The sequence below is a fragment of the Colletotrichum scovillei genome, assembly GCF_011075155.1.
Source record: "Colletotrichum scovillei strain TJNH1 chromosome Unknown Contig00006, whole genome shotgun sequence".
Lineage (NCBI taxonomy): Eukaryota > Fungi > Ascomycota > Sordariomycetes > Glomerellales > Glomerellaceae > Colletotrichum > Colletotrichum scovillei.
The window spans coordinates 6,202,677-6,220,245 of NW_023336264.1; the positions used below are offsets into that span (position 1 = coordinate 6,202,677).

General features: G+C 51.7%; 4 protein-coding genes across 4 annotated transcripts; 3 read left to right on the forward strand and 1 right to left on the reverse strand.

Annotated features, from left to right (window-relative positions):
- The first annotated feature begins 852 nt into the window (after positions 1 to 852).
- HER10_EVM0010296 (acyltransferase) lies at positions 853 to 4,178 on the forward strand. The gene has a single exon (XM_035479760.1). The coding sequence runs from the start codon at positions 2,004 to 2,006 to the stop codon at positions 3,540 to 3,542; it is 1,539 nt and encodes a 512-aa protein (XP_035333225.1). The 5' UTR covers positions 853 to 2,003; the 3' UTR covers positions 3,543 to 4,178.
- Positions 4,179 to 5,683: 1,505 nt separating this feature from the next.
- Positions 5,684 to 6,844, forward strand: HER10_EVM0005113 (short-chain dehydrogenase/reductase family Oxidoreductase; the record flags this gene model as incomplete). Its single annotated transcript, XM_035474738.1, has 4 exons — positions 5,684 to 6,223; positions 6,288 to 6,462; positions 6,527 to 6,640; positions 6,702 to 6,844. 4 exons carry the CDS (start codon positions 5,684 to 5,686, stop codon positions 6,842 to 6,844), a joined length of 972 nt encoding a protein of 323 aa, XP_035332585.1.
- Positions 6,845 to 6,991: 147 nt separating this feature from the next.
- On the reverse strand, positions 6,992 to 8,075 carry HER10_EVM0004113 (tat pathway signal sequence; the record flags this gene model as incomplete). Its single annotated transcript, XM_035473766.1, has 5 exons — positions 6,992 to 7,069; positions 7,130 to 7,293; positions 7,346 to 7,445; positions 7,501 to 7,631; positions 7,682 to 8,075. 5 exons carry the CDS (start codon positions 8,073 to 8,075, stop codon positions 6,992 to 6,994), a joined length of 867 nt encoding a protein of 288 aa, XP_035332463.1.
- Positions 8,076 to 10,910: 2,835 nt separating this feature from the next.
- On the forward strand, positions 10,911 to 11,456 carry HER10_EVM0005538 (uncharacterized protein; the record flags this gene model as incomplete). The annotated part of the gene is made up of 2 exons (XM_035475151.1): positions 10,911 to 11,185; positions 11,429 to 11,456. The coding sequence occupies 2 exons, from the start codon at positions 10,911 to 10,913 to the stop codon at positions 11,454 to 11,456; spliced, it is 303 nt and encodes a 100-aa protein (XP_035332643.1).
- Between the last annotated feature and the right edge of the window lie 6,113 nt (positions 11,457 to 17,569).

Here is a 17,569-nt window from a genome sequence, read left to right on the forward strand (position 1 = left end):
AACAATTCGGTGGTGAAACTCAATTGCCTCCATGCCTCCTCTCCTTCCCTGGGTTGCCTGAGTGCCTGCCTGAGATGGGCGGCGATAGGTACAAATCTAAGTACCTAAGTGAGGTACCTAACTCATCTCAGCGGGTCACCTCAGTTCAATTGAGAAGGAGGATGACCCGCCCGGGCAAGTACGAATAACACATACCCAAGCACGCTATCTTCTTCTGTTCCGTTGGCTTTTCCTCCAGTCATCATGATGTTCTTAACAAATACCTGTCTATCAGCCACTCAGCTTCACGCACAGAGACTCTGGTCTGTGAGAAAATTGGCTGACAACCAAGGTGATATTTCATCTACTCTGGCGTGTCTGGGTGGAAGGTTATGAAATTAGAGAATGGGAATGGAGATTGACTTTGAGGGTGGCATCGGCTAAGGACATTTTGAGTTTAGACTCAGGGTCTCCAGGACCAGAGATGAGGACCGCTATAGGTAGTCTGTGGACTCGGGAAGCAGGAGCCATCAGCGGATTCCCGCCTCAGTGGATGGATCTTTGGAAGGTGGGAAGGTGGGAAGCTGTCCAGAACTCAAATCAGAAGGGGCAACGCCGGGCCACCGGGCGTAATCCATCAGACAGGGAAGGAGCAGATGGGTGGAGATGTCTGGGGAAAGCACCACACAACAGCTGTTTCCTATTTTCTTATAGAGTTCATCCTCTGCTTCAGAATAATTGCACCGCCGAGGTCAGTAGAACAGAACGAGAAAGAGAATGCAACGGGGACAATATGTCAATTAGTAAGGAGTACCTCAAAATGCTTCTTTTCCTTCCACTGGCTGTTCCTACTTTAGGTACCTTCCATCACGTTTCCCGTCTGTTTCTGTTCTCTCAACGCTTTGCAGTGGGATAATCTGAGCGAGTCGTAGCTTCTCCATCTCATTTCATCTCTTTCATTTCATCCCATCTTCCCTTATTATCTCGTACCTACCCGAAGGCGAGGCAAGCACCTCGGAATCCAATGCAGCTTTTGTCGTTGTATTCGTAAAGGGCGCTGCGTATTCGCGCTTTCTTCTCGCCATTGCAGACACTGCACGTCAGGCTGCAAACACAAGCTGTGCCGCAATTCATCGTATCTCTGACTGCCCACCTGCATTGAACACTGAATGCTCCCTGATCAGAACAAAAGGCCGCTTCTGAACAACATCGCTTCCAGAAGAAGAAGAAGAAAAAAAGGGGAATCCTCGCCCATTTATCCATCCACTCGCCGCCTTCCCCGAGTCCCTCCCTTCTCCAACACTTACTTTCCGGGCCTAGCACAACAGCTCGGTCAGTAAGCCGCCATTCCCACTTGAGCACGCATCCGACCTGCAAGAAGGATTCCGATCCTGCACACACCCACGAGTATCCGTACGACATCTCCAACCAGCAACCAGCGGTCCATTCCCCCCTTGCGGTTTTGGCGGTTTACCCCCTTGTCCCTGGGCAGATTAGCGCCATCTGTCAAGGAGCAACGCAACGCCAAGCTCGCCAAGCTCCCGCCGTCTTTGCCTTCTGGCGTTCTTTTTGCCGCCAAACCCAATTTCGAGTCGACTCGAGTCGAGTTCCCTTCTTCTGTGTAGCCGGCACGACTAGCTTTCCTTCCCCTCAACTTTTTCCTCAACCTTTTTACGCACCTTTCTAGATCGTCAACATTCTTCGCTTCCACCTGTGCCTCGTCGCCGAACTGCCGGCTGTTCCAGCAGGCTCGTCCTCAGTCGTACCTCGCTGACTCTGTGGTCCGTCTGCCCGGGTGGTCTTGAAACCCTGCCGAGCCACGTCGTTTGTGACATCCGACGCCTCACACAGTCCGCCGTCCATCGAGTCCACCTTCAACCGACAGCCAGCCCGGCCACGATACCTAAGACCAGCGCGCCGACAACTTCACATTCCGCAAACACCACCTCCCCTTTGAGCCGACGTCAAATTTTCGAAAAGCTCCTCTTCAAGGGCATGCCGACGACATAGCCATCGTCATCGCCATGATCCCCCTCGTCGTTCGTTCCCTCCGGGGAGCTGTCGCCCGCATCTCCCCGAGCGCATACTCCTACTCCCCTCTAGGAAACGTCAATTCCAGTTCAGAACCCTCATCACCTGGTGGCTCGAGCCCTCCCGCGCAATCCAGCTCCCTGTTCGCACGATTGACGGCAATCCTCTTTTTCCTGCTGCCCTCCTTCGTCCAGCGCCGACTCCGACCCAACGACTTCAAGCACCGGCGCTTATATCCTACTTCGTGGCTCGATGGTCTGCGCGGCGTTGCATCGCTGATTGTCTTCTTCTGCCACTTCACCGAGAAACATGTTGGCTGGTTCACGGCGAGGGCATACGGCGTTCCCGATGAAAACGACCATGTCGCTTCCTCCCCGCTGCAATTGCCCTTCCTCCGCGTCATCTTCAGCGGTCGGCCCATGGTCCACATCTTCTTCATCATCTCGGGCTTCGTTCTGTCTCTCAAGTCTTTGAAGCAGGCTAGAAAACATGACTACGATGGACTGCATCGCACCCTGTCAAGCAGTGTCTTCCGCCGTGGTTTCCGCCTGTTTCTGCCGACCACTGCGTCTACGTTCATGATCCTCATCATGATTCGCCTGGGATGGATGGGACAGCCCTTGCCTACGCTGTGGGAGCAGCTGGTGGACTGGAAGAACGCAGTGTGGAGAATTACCTTCAGCTGGCAGTGGGATATTACCCAGATTCTGCCCTATGATGTCCACCTTTGGACCATCCCCATCGAATTCTCCCACTCGCTACTCCTGTTTGTCGTTCTCACTGGCGTGAGCCGCATGAAGACGTACTTACGCCTCGCTTCGGTTTTCTCCATCATGATCTACTGCCTCAAGTGCGGCCACTGGGCCGGCTTTGAGTTCTTGGGTGGCATGTTCCTTGCCGAGGTCGGTTTGATCGAGGAAGCTCGCCAGGAGCGCAAAGTTGCCGCTTTGCAGAACAAGGAGGCATCCGACATGGAATCCTCGACGGCTTCGGACTCGTCCTCAAGCTCCCTGGCAGTTCGCGTGTTCAAGACTTTCCTCGTCGGTAACTTGATTTTTGCCCTATTTGTGGCTGGCTGGCCGAACCAAAAGGCCGACATCACCCCGGGAATGTCACCACTCTGGCACAACACCATGGAGCCTTTCTTCACCATGGGTGGCGACCTCGTCTCCTTCCCCTGGTATGCCCTTGGCGCATTCCAGATTGTCGTTACTCTGCAACACATCAAAGTGTTGCAGAACCTGTTCGTGACGCCACTAGCGCAGTACCTCGCAGACATCAGCTACGCGCTTTACCTTGTCCACGGACCCGTTCTCGACGTCTTTTCGCATCGCTGGATGCCGTACGTCTGGGCGCTTGTCGGCGGTAGGGACGAGACTGGCGTGATTGGGCGACTCGTGGCGTGGTTTCTCGGAATTGTCTTGCTTGGTGTGCCGACAGTCTGGGGCAGCGACGTCTTTTGGAGAACCGTCGATGTCAAGAGCGTAGAGCTGGCACGCTGGATCGAGAGTCTTTGCACGCGAGACGAGTAGTCGTCAAAGTAACGAGCCACGAGGCGGACAGCATCGGATGTGACGGTGTAGGTGGCATATTGGCGTTGGAGGCGTTGAATACTGTGATATACATGTCTTATTGGTTTTCGGGTACACCTAGACTCATGAGGACATTCGAGTAAATATTATCGTACAGCTCTCAGTCATTAACTCTCGGGTACGGTTCTCTGTGAAGCAGGTGGGAAGTGAGGAGAGGGATTGTTGCGCCCCAAGGTAGACTGGTGTGAGCCTCCTGACGTTGCTTGTTTCGATTGATAGACAGGTCGCACAAATCCAACGTAAGATGGCCAGCCACAAGGTACGAAAAGACGTGAGACGGAACAGCTCTGGCTACACAAGAAAGGAGGAGGGGAACAGCGGATGTTTTAACGAAGGACCTTTAAGGGGACAATAAACAGCTCAAGTATCTTCGGATAGCTGTGGGTAACCGGGAAGATGGGCCGCGTGGGATGGAGAATGGGAATGGGAATGGGATAGTGGGCAACGATCCGCCGGTCCCGGGACGGAGGCTTCATTGGACCCGGGGAGCACTAGGCCATCCCACCCGCCCCCCTGTACCCTTGCCAAGACCCAGAAAATACGTCTCAATGGCGTTGATAAGGAGGCTGAAGCAGGTTTAGTTGGCATGGTCAATGGCGGACGGATGAGTCGGCCTGGGCTGCGACGATTTAAATCAGGGCGAAGGACGTCTTGAGAGCTTTTGGTTGGTGAAAAGGGGGGGGATTACGAAGTAGAGGCACTAGTGAGAATATAGATCGGATACCTTAGTAGAGGCTCGAGTCTCGACTGGAGGATTGAAATGTGGTGTCACTATAGAAGCCGGTGCTCCCGTGCCGAGATGCCATTTACCTTTTCCTACCTACCGTCACGAACTACTTGAGGTAAAGTACAGTACCTACAATGGGCGGATAGGAACGCCCACGAGTAAGGCAGGGCTGTGCAGCCAGGAAGCCCATTCGCTAACTTACTCCTAGGTATTTGCTCAAGTGCGGAGAATCGCGCCCATAATCATTCACAATTACAGTGAAGCAGTAACCTATCAAGGAGGAAGGTACCTAAGTACTACTGAGATCAATTTGTTTTGTTGTTCAACACCGACTCGTAGTACTAATTAGGTGTCTGTTCCTGAAGAGAGTACCATCGGTAGCTCATATCTGGTAAGCGTCCCGGGGGAAGTGACGGTGCTGCAACGGGGTCCGTGGGTTTCCGGAGTGGGGGACTATCGGGGCGGTCCGTCGTGTTTCAATGATTCACGGTGTCTGCGCCGGTGTGCCAAGGAATGTATGCCGTGTGGACGGGATGCGGTTCAGATTGTCCCAAATCCGTGTTGTGTATGTGTAGTTAAATGTTGATCCCTCTGCCTTGGGAGACGGGCACACGGAAAAGTCACGGTACCGTTTACTCCTCCAAGACCCGGGCGTTAAAGGGGTTTCCATCTCTTAACTCCGGCTCGGGCGCCTCTTATTTGCTCGCGTCCTTTTGATTTGAAACAATGTCCGACAAACGAGATTCAAACATTTCGGCGATAGATGATTTGGAAGCTAAATGACAAGACGGAACTTTTGTTGATAGCATCTTTGAACCTAACGCCGACGAGATGCGTGCCGCTATTCAATTCTCGTAGTAGTAAAGACCGGATGAGTACGCACTATACAGGCAATGTCATCCCACCGGGCTACATTGAGTGGCCACTTGAACCAAAGATCTTTCAGGCTTCCCCTGAACATCCCTTGGTTTTGGACTTTTGTCCCTTGTGAGCTGTAACCGAACGTGAAGGATCGCAAGCTGCAGACTACAGCTTCATAGCCCCATGGTTCTCGAGATGAGTTCTGGGCATTCGGCTCCCACTCGCCTCATGCCCATTGGGTCTGGAGTTAAGAGGCTTCTTACTTGCGTCTGCAGAAGACGGCGACCGACTTGTACTACCACATGCGGAAGTGAGACGGGAAATGTAGATGACCATGAAGCTCCTATAAAGACAAACATGCCGCCTGTCTACAATTGATGCTGTGTCTAACGAAACATCAACGGCTTTCTACATCATCAGTTTGTGCAAACATTGACATACAAAATTCTACGCATTCCAGCAACCCTCTACTACGACCAGGACACAAGAAGCCATGGCTCCCACACTAGGCCGTGAAACAACAGGCACCGAACTCGTCACCGAGTACGCCTCCCACATCGCCGGGAAAACAATCCTCGTAACCGGCGTCTCCCCCGGCGGCCTCGGCGCCGCATTCGCCCAAGCAGTCGCCGTCGTCTCTCCGGCCCTCCTCATCCTCGCGGGCCGCAACACCACCAAAGTCCAACAGACCGCCGACGCCGTTACGTCATCGTTCCCGGCCGTTGCTGTCAAGACGCTTGAGCTGGACCTGAGCTCGTTCAAGAGCGCGCGAGCGGCTGCGGAGACTGTGAATGGGTGGGACGATGTGCCTCACATTGATGTCTTGGTAAATAATGCGGGCATCATGGCTCCGGACTGGGGCAAGACGGAAGATGGCTTTGAGAGCCAGTTTGGAACGAACCACCTCGGTCCCTTCCTTTTCACAAACTTGGTTCTGAAAAAGGTTCTCGCTGCAAAGGAGCCGAGGGTCGTGACGGTCAGCAGCGATGGGCACCGTTTGAGCCGTATTCGGTGGACGGATTACAACTTCAATGTGGGTGTTCATGCTGTTTGAATCGCACCTAGGCTCCAGACACTGACTAGAGAGCGTGGGATAGGACGGCAAGCACTACAACAAATGGATCGCTTATGCGCAGTCCAAGACGGCCAACTGCCTCATGGCTCTCTCACTCGCCGAAAAGCTGGGCAGCAAGGGTCTCCTGAGCTTCAGCCTGCATCCGGGCGTTATCTTCACCAATTTGGGTGGCCACTTGGAGAGTTTTGATTCCCTGCGTAAGTAAATCGCTTGTGAGGACGCGGTACCTGCAGAACCTGTCGCTAATCGCGGTGCGAACAGGGGAGACGGAAATCATCATGGGCACCAAGAATATGTGGACGGAGTTCAACCCAAAGACGGAAGACCAGGGTATCGCCACCCACGTGTACACCGCATTCAGTCCGGACATCAAGAGTGAGTTACTCAGCAGTGCTTCAGAGTCGCAGGTTACATACGGAAAGCTAATGCTGCCCAGGTCTCAACGGACAGTACTTCAATGATTGCCGCATTGCCGACCAGTACGATGAGGAGATCTACCCTTGGGCGAACAACAAGATTGAGGCGGATAGGTTGTGGAAGTTGAGCGAGAAGCTTGTTGGCCAGGAGTTCAACTACTAGTGGCCAAGGGACATGTAGTCCTGAGGCTGCAGGCGCCTCACATGAAAGTCTGGATCTCCAACATGGTATTGAACTCTATTCGTCATTATATTTAGTATCGTTCATCTATATCAATCCTACAGCAATATTGCCTCTCCACTCTGGTATTTATGGCGTTGTGGGAAGGACATCACTCGGCTCGGGAGGTGCAGTGTAGTCGCCAGGGAGGGTATCGACGGGAGGAGCCTGTACGTCAATGTCAGCGTGCGTCCATACTACCAAACTCAGACAACAGATTCTACTCACCTGAAGCTTCTCTGCCCATTCTTGTATCGCCTCGTAGTTCTTGCACATGTGCTTGGTGTTGAAGTCCGGGAATGGCGCCGGAGGGTCGCCGGCCCAGACTTGGCCCAGAACACCAGTATCGACGTTGCAGACCAGGACTTGCCTGATGGTGTCTAGACAATGTGCTGCCGAGGGTCAGCTTTTGTTGAAGACGTTGATACAATGGCCTCCACTTACAAACATGGAGACGGACAATGTGCTCCTCGTTGGCGAAAGCGTGCGTGCCCATCTTCTTGTAGTAGTCATAGTTGTAGTAGAGGGATTTCCGAACCAAGTTCTGTATCAATCGTTAGCACCATACGTTCCATGCTGAGTCGCTGCCATTGACTCACCAAGCAGTGAAGGTGATGCATTCCCTCAACGTTGACGAAGAATCCTGCGCCGTACTTTTCTGATCTTCTCACAAAGGACATGTCTAGGCCGCTCTTCAGGCCATCTTCAATTGAGATGACTCCAGCGCGGTCTCCATATTGTTAGCTACTAGGCGAGAAACCATGATAGGGTGTTCCTTACAATCTACACCCATTGACTCCCACGCCGCATCAACCTCTGGCGAAGCTTCCTTCCTAAAGATATCTTCCTGTAGGAACGAACCGTTGAAATGCTTCCAGTCGTATTTGACATCCACATCTTCCAACACCGGCGACCATTGCGTCGTGTGAGCAGCACAAGCGCCATCTAGATCCGCCGTAGTCGATCTCATATGGGCACCCAAATGCATAGAAAAGAGGTTCGAGAGGGCGAAGACCACAACTACAGCTGCAGTCCTCCTCCAATCTCCTCTCCTCTGTGAATCATGTTGCCTCGCGTCGGAGACTGATTGCAGGGACTCGAGGTCCTCTTCGGACTCTTGCACACGGCCAGCGAGCAGCCTCGAGCTCGACTCGTCTTCCTTTTCTTGCATCATGGTTTCGACAAAATTGGTATCAAGAAGTAAAAGATAAAGACAAAAGTAAAGAACCACCAGCACCGCGTCGAGAAAAAAGTTGAAAGAGGGGAAGGATATGGAGCGATCGTGATCCAAGGGAAGCTCAGCCGAGGGAGCAATGGGCAAGACGGACTACCCAACGACTCTTGTCTGACATGAGGAATGCTCGCTAGCCTTCCAAGCACGGCTCACACATGTCCATGTAGCTAAACAAAACGATGAGGCGTCTGTATGTTTGGTGCACCGTCAAGGTTGCCACGCGATTACCGAAAGCAACTGGAATTCTCAAAACTCAATCGCCCGCCAACACTGCCACACGAATACCCCCCACCTGCCACGATCCAAGACACCAGAACTGGTACCTATCAGAACACGGCATCGGCGGCAGGAATGTCGCCGTCGATAGTTTGGCTGCAGCTGATCCGCCGGCGCATGCGGCTGATGGTTGCGCGAGGAGGGGAGGCAGCCACGCCAACGCAGTGAGGGCAGCGAGGCGGGCATTGCTGCCCGCCAGTCTTGCTGGCATCCCAGCAACTCACACGATGCCAAGGCTGGGAAATTCGGCACGAACTCTTTCTCTGTCCCAAGAAAGAAGGGGAAAACGAGAGGAAGTCGAACGGATCCTCATGCTTAGCGTGGTGGTTGTCTCGCTTGTCTACTGTTAGGCTGGTAGTTTGCAGCTTAGACGCCTGCGGGCACCAATCGCAAAGTTTCCGAACCTTTCCCCCGACGCCTGACGTGATGCCAGATGGACGGTCTGGGGTAGTAAGATCTCGTATCTGTAGAGAGCTTACCAGTCTACAATGTCGACAGTCATCGTATATGTCAAGGGACTTTTGGGGCATCGTATCGAGAATCATTTCCCACAAGGCCGCTCTCGCGCAATTGCACAATTCGTTGGGATCTGGTGTCATCCCTTGCGTGCGACATGGGAACAGCACCTGATCATCGACTACACAGACAGCCCAAGTAGACCCGCGGTAGATCGATTTCAGTCGTGCTCCGATGAGACCGAATCTCAATCACCAGCCCTCACTTGGCCTGACTGAATTCTCTCAACGCTAGATGCCATCCACGTAGTAAACTTCCAGCCCACGGAGCCACCGCCCCCAACGTGGCAGCCTCCAAGTTTCCGGCCTCAGTCAAGTTTCCACTTTACCCAGAATCTGCTCTTGACATTAGCAAAGTCATAAGAGGCACATCGAGGTAACACGGCACAACGGCCTTCTGATTTCCTCCGGTCGTGTCCGGGACCATGTTTCCGGCACCAAGCACAGCCGCCGTCGCAATTACACTGAGCCGAACTGAACTAAAGCCATGCCGTCGGGATAAGCGCGAGAAGGACAAGAGTTAAGCGGCCCTTGCCGAGAGACCTTCGTGTACCAAAGAGGCATGGACTCCTGCATGGTTGTGTCGACTCATGGATCTGCATGAGGTAGCGGGATGGGAAAGTTCAGGATTACAGTAAAGAGACAACCTCTCATCATGAACCCGCCATGACCACTCCAGGCTATCCACGCTACCATGTCTTGGAGCCACCGAAGCTTCGAAATCAGTCACCAAAATAGCATGGGAAGAAGGGCGGGGGCTGACACTAACGCAATCGCTTGTCCCGCAGCCAATTCCGTGTTAGTAGGGCTGATCTCCGTCAGCGTGCAGAATTAGAAAAGAAGCTCCCCCACTAGAAACTTCACCTCGGAGTTCGCTCGACTTGGGCTGAGGCTGTGAGGCTATTCCTGTTTGGGTTTCTCAGCGTGCTTGACCTCGCATATCACGATGTTCATCAATGTCAGACACTTTTCTCAGACACGGCGGGTTCAGCCCGGTAGCCATGAGGACGGTTCCACTCGTGTTACCGTCCGCGATTGTGTCAGTCACTGGTATCTTGGAAGTCGGCCCGCATCGGATTTTCCTCGAGCTCGCGTCGTGCTTGTCTGTGACCGGATGACAAGACATGTTTTGCAGTTCAACCTTTGAGCATAAGGTGAAGAACTCACATCTTGGACTGGGTCCCGGCTCCATTTCCAGCAGTGGCAGTCAACGTGATCTTTGATCCATAGGTGAGCTTTGACTAACAGCCCACTTTGGTCCTTTCGGAGCTCCCTTGCCCGGTCATGACACCCACATGCAATGATCTCTGCATCATCTACACCATCAGAGATGCAAGAATACGAGGACGATCTCTTAGCCGGTTGTTGAAGTCCTCTAAGCCATGCGAGCCCCCCTTCTAGCGTGGTATACACATCGCCCGATGGCTTCGAGACATCGTGAGGCTACTCCTAACATCTTGCGGCCGTCCCGGACGCATCCGGATGAGCTTGTGACGCCATTCACAACCCATTCAACCGCCTACCCTGTAATCTTGCAAGTCTCTGCCTTCAAGTCGTACCCCCGCTTCCAGAGGCATTGTGTCTTCCATCTTAGCCAGCTTTCAGTTCAAGGGCTCCCTTGCAGCCGTTCACATTAGCCTGGAGACCCTTCATCCACCAAAGGAAAACGCCATCTCAACGATTACTAGGTCATCAGCACGATCCCAGATGCGGCGTGTATACCCTCATCACTCGGGCTCAAGGGTGGCCGGTGTAGTAGTCATTGGAGAGTACCAGACAACACTATCGTCTGCAACTTGAATCTCAGCTTGGCTCTTCCATAAGTATTGCCCGTGATCCCACCATCAATCCCACGATCTCTCTCTCTCTCATCCTCATCACACATCAAACAATTATCTCACACAATCAAGTCGTCAGAGCCAAAGTAACTCCAACCAGCCAAGCCGCTTTATCTACATACTTCTCTTCTTCACCAAACGCAAACATGAAGGTCTCCGCCATTCTCATCCTGACCGCCGCCTCGGCCGCCCTCGCCGCACCTGTTGCCGAGGCCAACGCCGAGGCCGCTCCCGCTCCCGCCCCTCAAGCCACATCGGGTTACACCAACTACGGAAAGTACGACTACAGCAAGTACGGAAGCTACGGCACCTACGGTGCCCCGCCGGCCACAACCCCGAGCCCCACGCCGGTCCCTCAGACTTACAGTGCCTATGGCACTTACAAGGGCTACAAGCGCGCCACCGACTGGGTCAAGAGCTGGTTCGCGTAAAGGCATCAAACATATCTTCTACATTACGCACTACACAATACGCAATACTCAATAATCACATTCCTTAAGCGCACTTCACCAACCCATACATCCCCCCTCACCAACTACTGGACGCGAGGCTGGCTCGGCCAACAACAAGGCCTCGGTACTTGACGACTATCATACCTAATGTAACCCAAGAGATGCTTGAGGGATGGGTCTGTGGGGTATGGGAGTATAATGATAATAGACAGTCCACATACAGTAGGCTCAATGAAATAAATCATGTGTCATGAGTTTAGATATTGCCAATGACGTTGACACGTGACAGCTTGTGATAACTCATTGACCTGGTGATAATGTCATCAACTTACGGGACTTAAAATATCTTCAAACGTGGTCATACATGAGGTATGTTTCGTGGCATTTCATCAGCGTGTGGTACAATGGGGACTAGGTTCAATTAGCGTTCGAAGTGCAATCTACATCTTAATTCTAAATCATGTTGTCCAGCATTCTTGCTACATTTTTTGATTGAGGCTCTTCAAGGAGAGAGTCCGTTCGAAGCTTCAGTAGTGCTTTTACGACAATGTTTTGACTCGAAAGATGAATAACTACTTTAATCAAAAATGAGTTGCGGGTTCTTGTAATCTTGACAAGTCAAAAAGGCTCACACCGTATTCTTTAGCTGTGGGGTTCCGTATTCCATAACTTTTGGCATTTCAGATTCGTCATGTTGAACCGTCATTCAATCTTACATCTAAAGCCCCCATACCTGATTTTGTTCGCCACGTCAACTCTCCATCTTCCTTATTAGTTCTAAACATATACGATTACGTGCTACTGTCAAGATGACTCAATATATGAGAACCCGGCCAAATGTTATACCAGCGGCACCTAAAGCCGGTAGAAGCAAGCAGGCAGACTTTGAAATGAAAATGTAGAGGCGACAGAATGTACTCCTCGTATTGATGGTTCTAGTGAAATCCTCTATTGCCTCCTATTATTTGCATTCAATCTTTGCAACGAGCTGAAAACTCATGATTATAACATGTAATATCAACAAAGAAACATGAGCAATAGTTTGAGAACATGTCTCGATTTCCATAAGATAATTATAAATTCAATCACTGTGTCTCATTACTCACGTTTTGATAACCGCTTATAAGTCCTTATGACAAGCCCTGAGATTGGCCTCTTCGAAGTGTGGCAATGGTGCTCACCACTGAAACTCTTCATCTGACCATTGTGTATCAAAGAGCTTACAAGGTACAGTCTAAGGCTCTCGTTATTAATCAAGATGAAAACGACTAGGATTTCAAGCCACCAATGTATCATGTGTGACTCTCCTAGGTGCTCTGTGTGATTACCTTTAGCTTGAAGATAGGCTAAGAGAATGAATCATTAGTAGATATAGATTCTCAAGCTTGGTAATGAACTATGTATGTCCAGATATCCTAGTAATGGTGAAGCCATCTAGTGTCACTTAGTCTTAGACCAAGGTACTTTGCCCTAATTGATATGAGTAGGTTGTATGAATTTCAACGATGTCACTCATTTCCGTTTCACGGATATTGGATGAGGGCTCTTTGGCAAGCTTGATTGAGTTATAAGAACTTGAGAGAACAAACTACAGACAATCTGCAGGTTTGACAGTCTTGTGTGTACTCTGGAATTGCACGTCAGACATACAGCCTACGTAATGTGGATGAAACCGTGGCGAATGGAGCTTTGCAAAAAGCTTAGTGACGCGAATGCATTCATTTGCTCAAGGTAGATGTCCTCTTGGGGTGAAATCAAAATGAGGAGTCACAAAATGTAGACAGCCACTCCTCGATATCAACAAATACCGGTATCAGCGCTTGAATCAGGCACCGATGAAGGACTGGCTACTGACGTTGAAAATCTCGAAGACATCTGCCGAGATCTACGTCTCGTAAAGTCATGGAGGTTGTCATTCAACGATCTCTACTGTGTCTTCATTTCCATATCTGGCAATATTATCAATGTTTCGTGCGTATATTGAGGTTCACTGATGCTCGGCTCAGGCCGTTTTGCCTGATTACTTGGCTCCACTATGTGAGGTAACTCTGCAAGCAGGTGCTGATGACTACATTCATTTGAATGGTATTGGGACTGCTTCAAGTGGCAATAAACTTGGTTTATACGGTGTCACAGACTCTGGCAGGGTTGTTCAAGATATCAATCACTGAGACAACGATGGATTTGGCGATAGCTTCACAACAACCTCACAATATCTGGAAGCTGGAAAGGGTTGACCAGCCACCTCGTTTCAAGGTGTCTTCGCCCCATCAAGTCTGAGAGCCGAATTTCACCCATATCATCTAGTCAAGTGAAATCAACCAAGACTCGCAGCCTTGGACTCAACAGTGCACTGCTGCCAGGTTCCAGCCACAAGCGCTCCGTCTCACGAATTGCCACAAGCTAGCCACGTGTCCAACATGATGCAGACCTCTGTCACTCATCATAGGATTGAGCGAATATATGCTCCGATCGTTTCCAGGTATCTCATAGCCGGCGGTGTTGTACGGCGTCACGGTGTACCGGTGTAAGCCCATGGTGTCATGCAAGGGGGCGAACAAACCCGCATTACACGTCCGCACCAGGGGGGGCTCAGAGAGGGGTAAAAGACATTCAAACACTCGAGCAAATATCCAGACCGTTTTCGAGAAAACAAAGAGGCTGGGAATTCCTCGCCCCTGGTATGGAAATTCCCCCAGCCTCCTCATTTTTTCCTTGTTTCCCCTCGTGCCCCCTATCGGCAGAGATGTCGTCTGAAACGCCGATGTCCCTGCATGCCGCCCGCTAACACCGGAAGCGAAGGGATCCACCGTGGCGCCGATTGCCCGCCGGGAGTTTTCATTGACTGCAGCGCAGCGGGCATTGATGATGATGCAGGGCAAAAGGCAAAAGGAATGGAAATTCAGAATGATACTGAAAAGAAGCTGACAGCGAAACTCAATTGCTAATATCCAACCACCGCAATTGTGTTTCGGAGGTGGTTGCTAGGTCTCGCTATGCCACTTGATGCAGCTCCCAGCCGCTGGACGAAATGCCGGTGAACATGTCTCGCCACAATGGACACAATGAGACGAAAGCTGTCTCATTTGTGTGACTTTTTTGATCCAGAAGATCTTCGATGAGTTGAAAGAACAATATATGTCTCAAAAAGTTTGTAAAAGGATAGGCGAACTATGGTTCCGCCTTTACTTGGCGCGCTATAGCGTCAACGGCAACAGCGCCATCTGAATAAGATGATTGAATTTGCGTGGACCGTTCATCGGTTGTTGTAGAAGAAATTCCGACCTGCAGGAAACCGCAACAAATGGCAAGAATGAGTGATTGATGCAAATTTACGTCTCAATGACCAGCCTCTCTGCTCGACCAGCTGACGGCGAAGAAGTGAAGAAAAGCTTCAGTAGCTGAGTAGAGAGCTCAAAGCAAGGGCAGCATGCATTCTCTTGGATGCCCGACGCATCGATGTCAGGGCCTTGCATGTCACAGGCGTCATATCTGTTAGTCTGGGTAAGCGCTGCAGTGAGGTTGGTGATTTTGAATTCGGGTTGTAGACGTGGCTCAATCAGGTTGTCGACTTCTTGTGCATGCATGAACCACCTTAGCGAGGGCAAAGACGTTTGCCAGTTACGTCCAATAATACCGCGGGCTGTCTGCAAGAGACCTGGAGGTTGATCATGCTGTCAGAGTACTCGTTCACAGAAGTTCAGCAGGCGCTGGTGGATGTTTCGTATCAGATTATGCGAGGCACATGGGGGAGCCTGCTGGACTAAGCAGATAGTCGAGCCCTGCTTATGATTCCGAGATATAGATTTCGGCAGACATTGCAAAGAAGAGGCAGATGCCCTCACATCAGTGACTGTGACGGCACGTTGTGTTGTGTTTGACGTGGCGATGTTGAGACTCTGAGGCTTAATCTTCATGCAATCCTTATGCCGAGTTGGTGCATGAGTAGCGAGGGAGGCCCGGAACTGTGGCCAACAACACAAGAGCTACGGTCTAAGCCGACGAATTGAAGTACTAGGACGATGGCCGTGGCCCAGCGCAGGGCCTAGAGAATGGAGGACGAAGAGATATCTTCCCAATTAGCGGCGAAGATGGCTAAAAGCTGGCGTCACCCCGATGATCAAAGGCCAATGGGTTGTGTTCGCATGAGGAGAGTTGAGGTGCATCTTGAGGCAACACTCGCACTATCAGAACGTCTGAGAAGCGCGGAGGCCCGCAACGAAAGAGACCCGGACCACGGGAGGCGAGAGGCCAAAGACCGTCTGGCCACCCGTGATGTTGGGTGGCCATGATGGGAGACCTGGCGTGCCGTTCTCGCGGTTCTACGGGCAGCTGTCCAGTCCAGCACGAGAGGTGGGGTCAAGTAAGGCCGTGGAGGAGGTATGAGGTCACCCAGAGAATGTGTGCTCAGCAAACTGACGAACGAAGGTCCCAATACGAGGTCTGGGAGAGTGGCAGAGCAGAGGTCTGAGGTAGGTGGGATTACCCCCTGCGTCGGAAGGGCCGTATAGTGTGGGTGAGGGCGGCTAAGGCTCTAAGCCAACGACGGCTGGGGGCTCGATTGGTCGCGGCGAGACATATTGGAATGAGGGGAGCTGTTTGATGGCGAGGTGGAGTGAGCGGTTTAGTGAGTGAGAAAGAGAAGAGAAATAAGCAATGTGGCAAACCTGTGCTTTGACATTATTTGGAAATGGTTTGCGGGACAAAAGTAAGCAGTGTTTCCTATTCATCAAGGGAGGAAGAATGAAGAAGAATGAATGAATGTAAGTCATAGTAAGGTAGGTACGGATGAGCTGTGGGAGCTATGGCCAGAGGTTCAACAGTGCTCGCTCACGCTTCGCGGGGCGAGTTGAGATGAAAGTGATGGCAGCCAGATCAGGTACCCACTAGGTAGAGCAAGGTAAGGTAAAGATATCCGTAGCCAAGATGATCTGCTGAATGGGCTGCAGTGACATACACTACTCCGTACTTCCAAGTTGAGAGTGAGTGAGAGGACGCAATTGCATGGGCAGCTGTCATTTCGGAAGGTGAATGTCAATGCCCACACGCACTGCCGACGGGTGCGAGGGGTCCCTGTCTGTGGGCCGTATGGATGAGGATCACTGTAGTGTACGGAACGGATACGGATGCATAGTGGGAAATCTGGCGGACTATGTGGGCTTTATGAGCGCGTAGGGCAAATTCGCATGTCTCGCACTCTCCCTTGGAATCAAGTCGCGTTCTACGTAGTAGGTAGGGATACCAATATTTAGTTTGCCAGTTGGTGAAGCCTGAACTTGTACGGATGAAAAGAGGGAGAAACGGCAGGGCACAGTCGCCCATATTGAGAACAGGCAAGACAGACATTACTGGCTGGTCGCAAGTCGATGACCCGCTTATTGAAGACGCGTTTAATTGGCCGTGTGTCGCGGTACGGAGAGTGGAGACTGAAGAGGGAAGTTGCATTCTGGTCGAGGTGCGCCTGGCCGCTGCTGCCTTTCCTGTTCGCGCCGGCCAATCATATGACTCACACAGCCCGTCGCATGAACGTCGCTTTCCCGTAGATCCACTTTTCCGACGAGTCTCTCTTTCCTGACGGGATTTTACGTGTGGTGTTTCCATCCTTCCTCAGCAGCACGCCAGCACGCCAGTGAGGTAAGTACGTGCCTGCTCCACTCTCCCATCACAGCTGCCCGCCTGCCCGCCTGCCCGTCGTGCCCGCCCGGTCAGACTAGAGGTACCGCAGTACTCGCAGGGAAAAGGGAAGGAAAGCTGCATCTGACTTTCCCTGATTGATCTTTGGATGATTTGGTGTCTCTCACCTGCATTGGCCCATCTCGACACGCCAGCAATACGACGTCTCCATTGGTCTTGTCACGGAACTCTCGCGTTTTACCACGTCGCTTTCTGTCTCTGGGTCTCTGGCTCAGTTTGTCTCTGGCGCTTCCAGTCTCTTAGTCTTTCATCTCTCTCTATCCGTACAAACGCTTGCCATCATTACCTGTCGAGGCATCAGTGGTTCATCGTTCGACTCCCGGAACCACCCAATCTCGCACCGGCACACTGCTGAACGCGCATCGCCGTTTCGAGATTTGAGCCTTCGTTCCACCCAACTTATTCGACTTCCAACTTCTCGAGGTGAGTGAACAAGCATCCCATGATCCGATACACCGCAGATGGCAGATCAATTTACTGTTCTACCTTACCCTGCCCGGCATCCCTCGCCCCCTTGCCCTTGCACGCCGCACACCATCTTCCACAATCCACGTCCCATCTCCGTCTCCATCGGCTGGGAACTAACTCTTGCTCCACCCAGACGCCAGACCGTGTTTGCTTTGCGCTGCCTCCGCGTCTCTTTTAGAGCAAGGTACCCG

Coding starts and splice junctions, on each gene's coding strand:
- HER10_EVM0010296 (XM_035479760.1), top strand. CDS start 2,004: ATGATCCCCCTCGTCGTTCGTTCCCTCCGGGGAGCTGTCGCCCGCATC.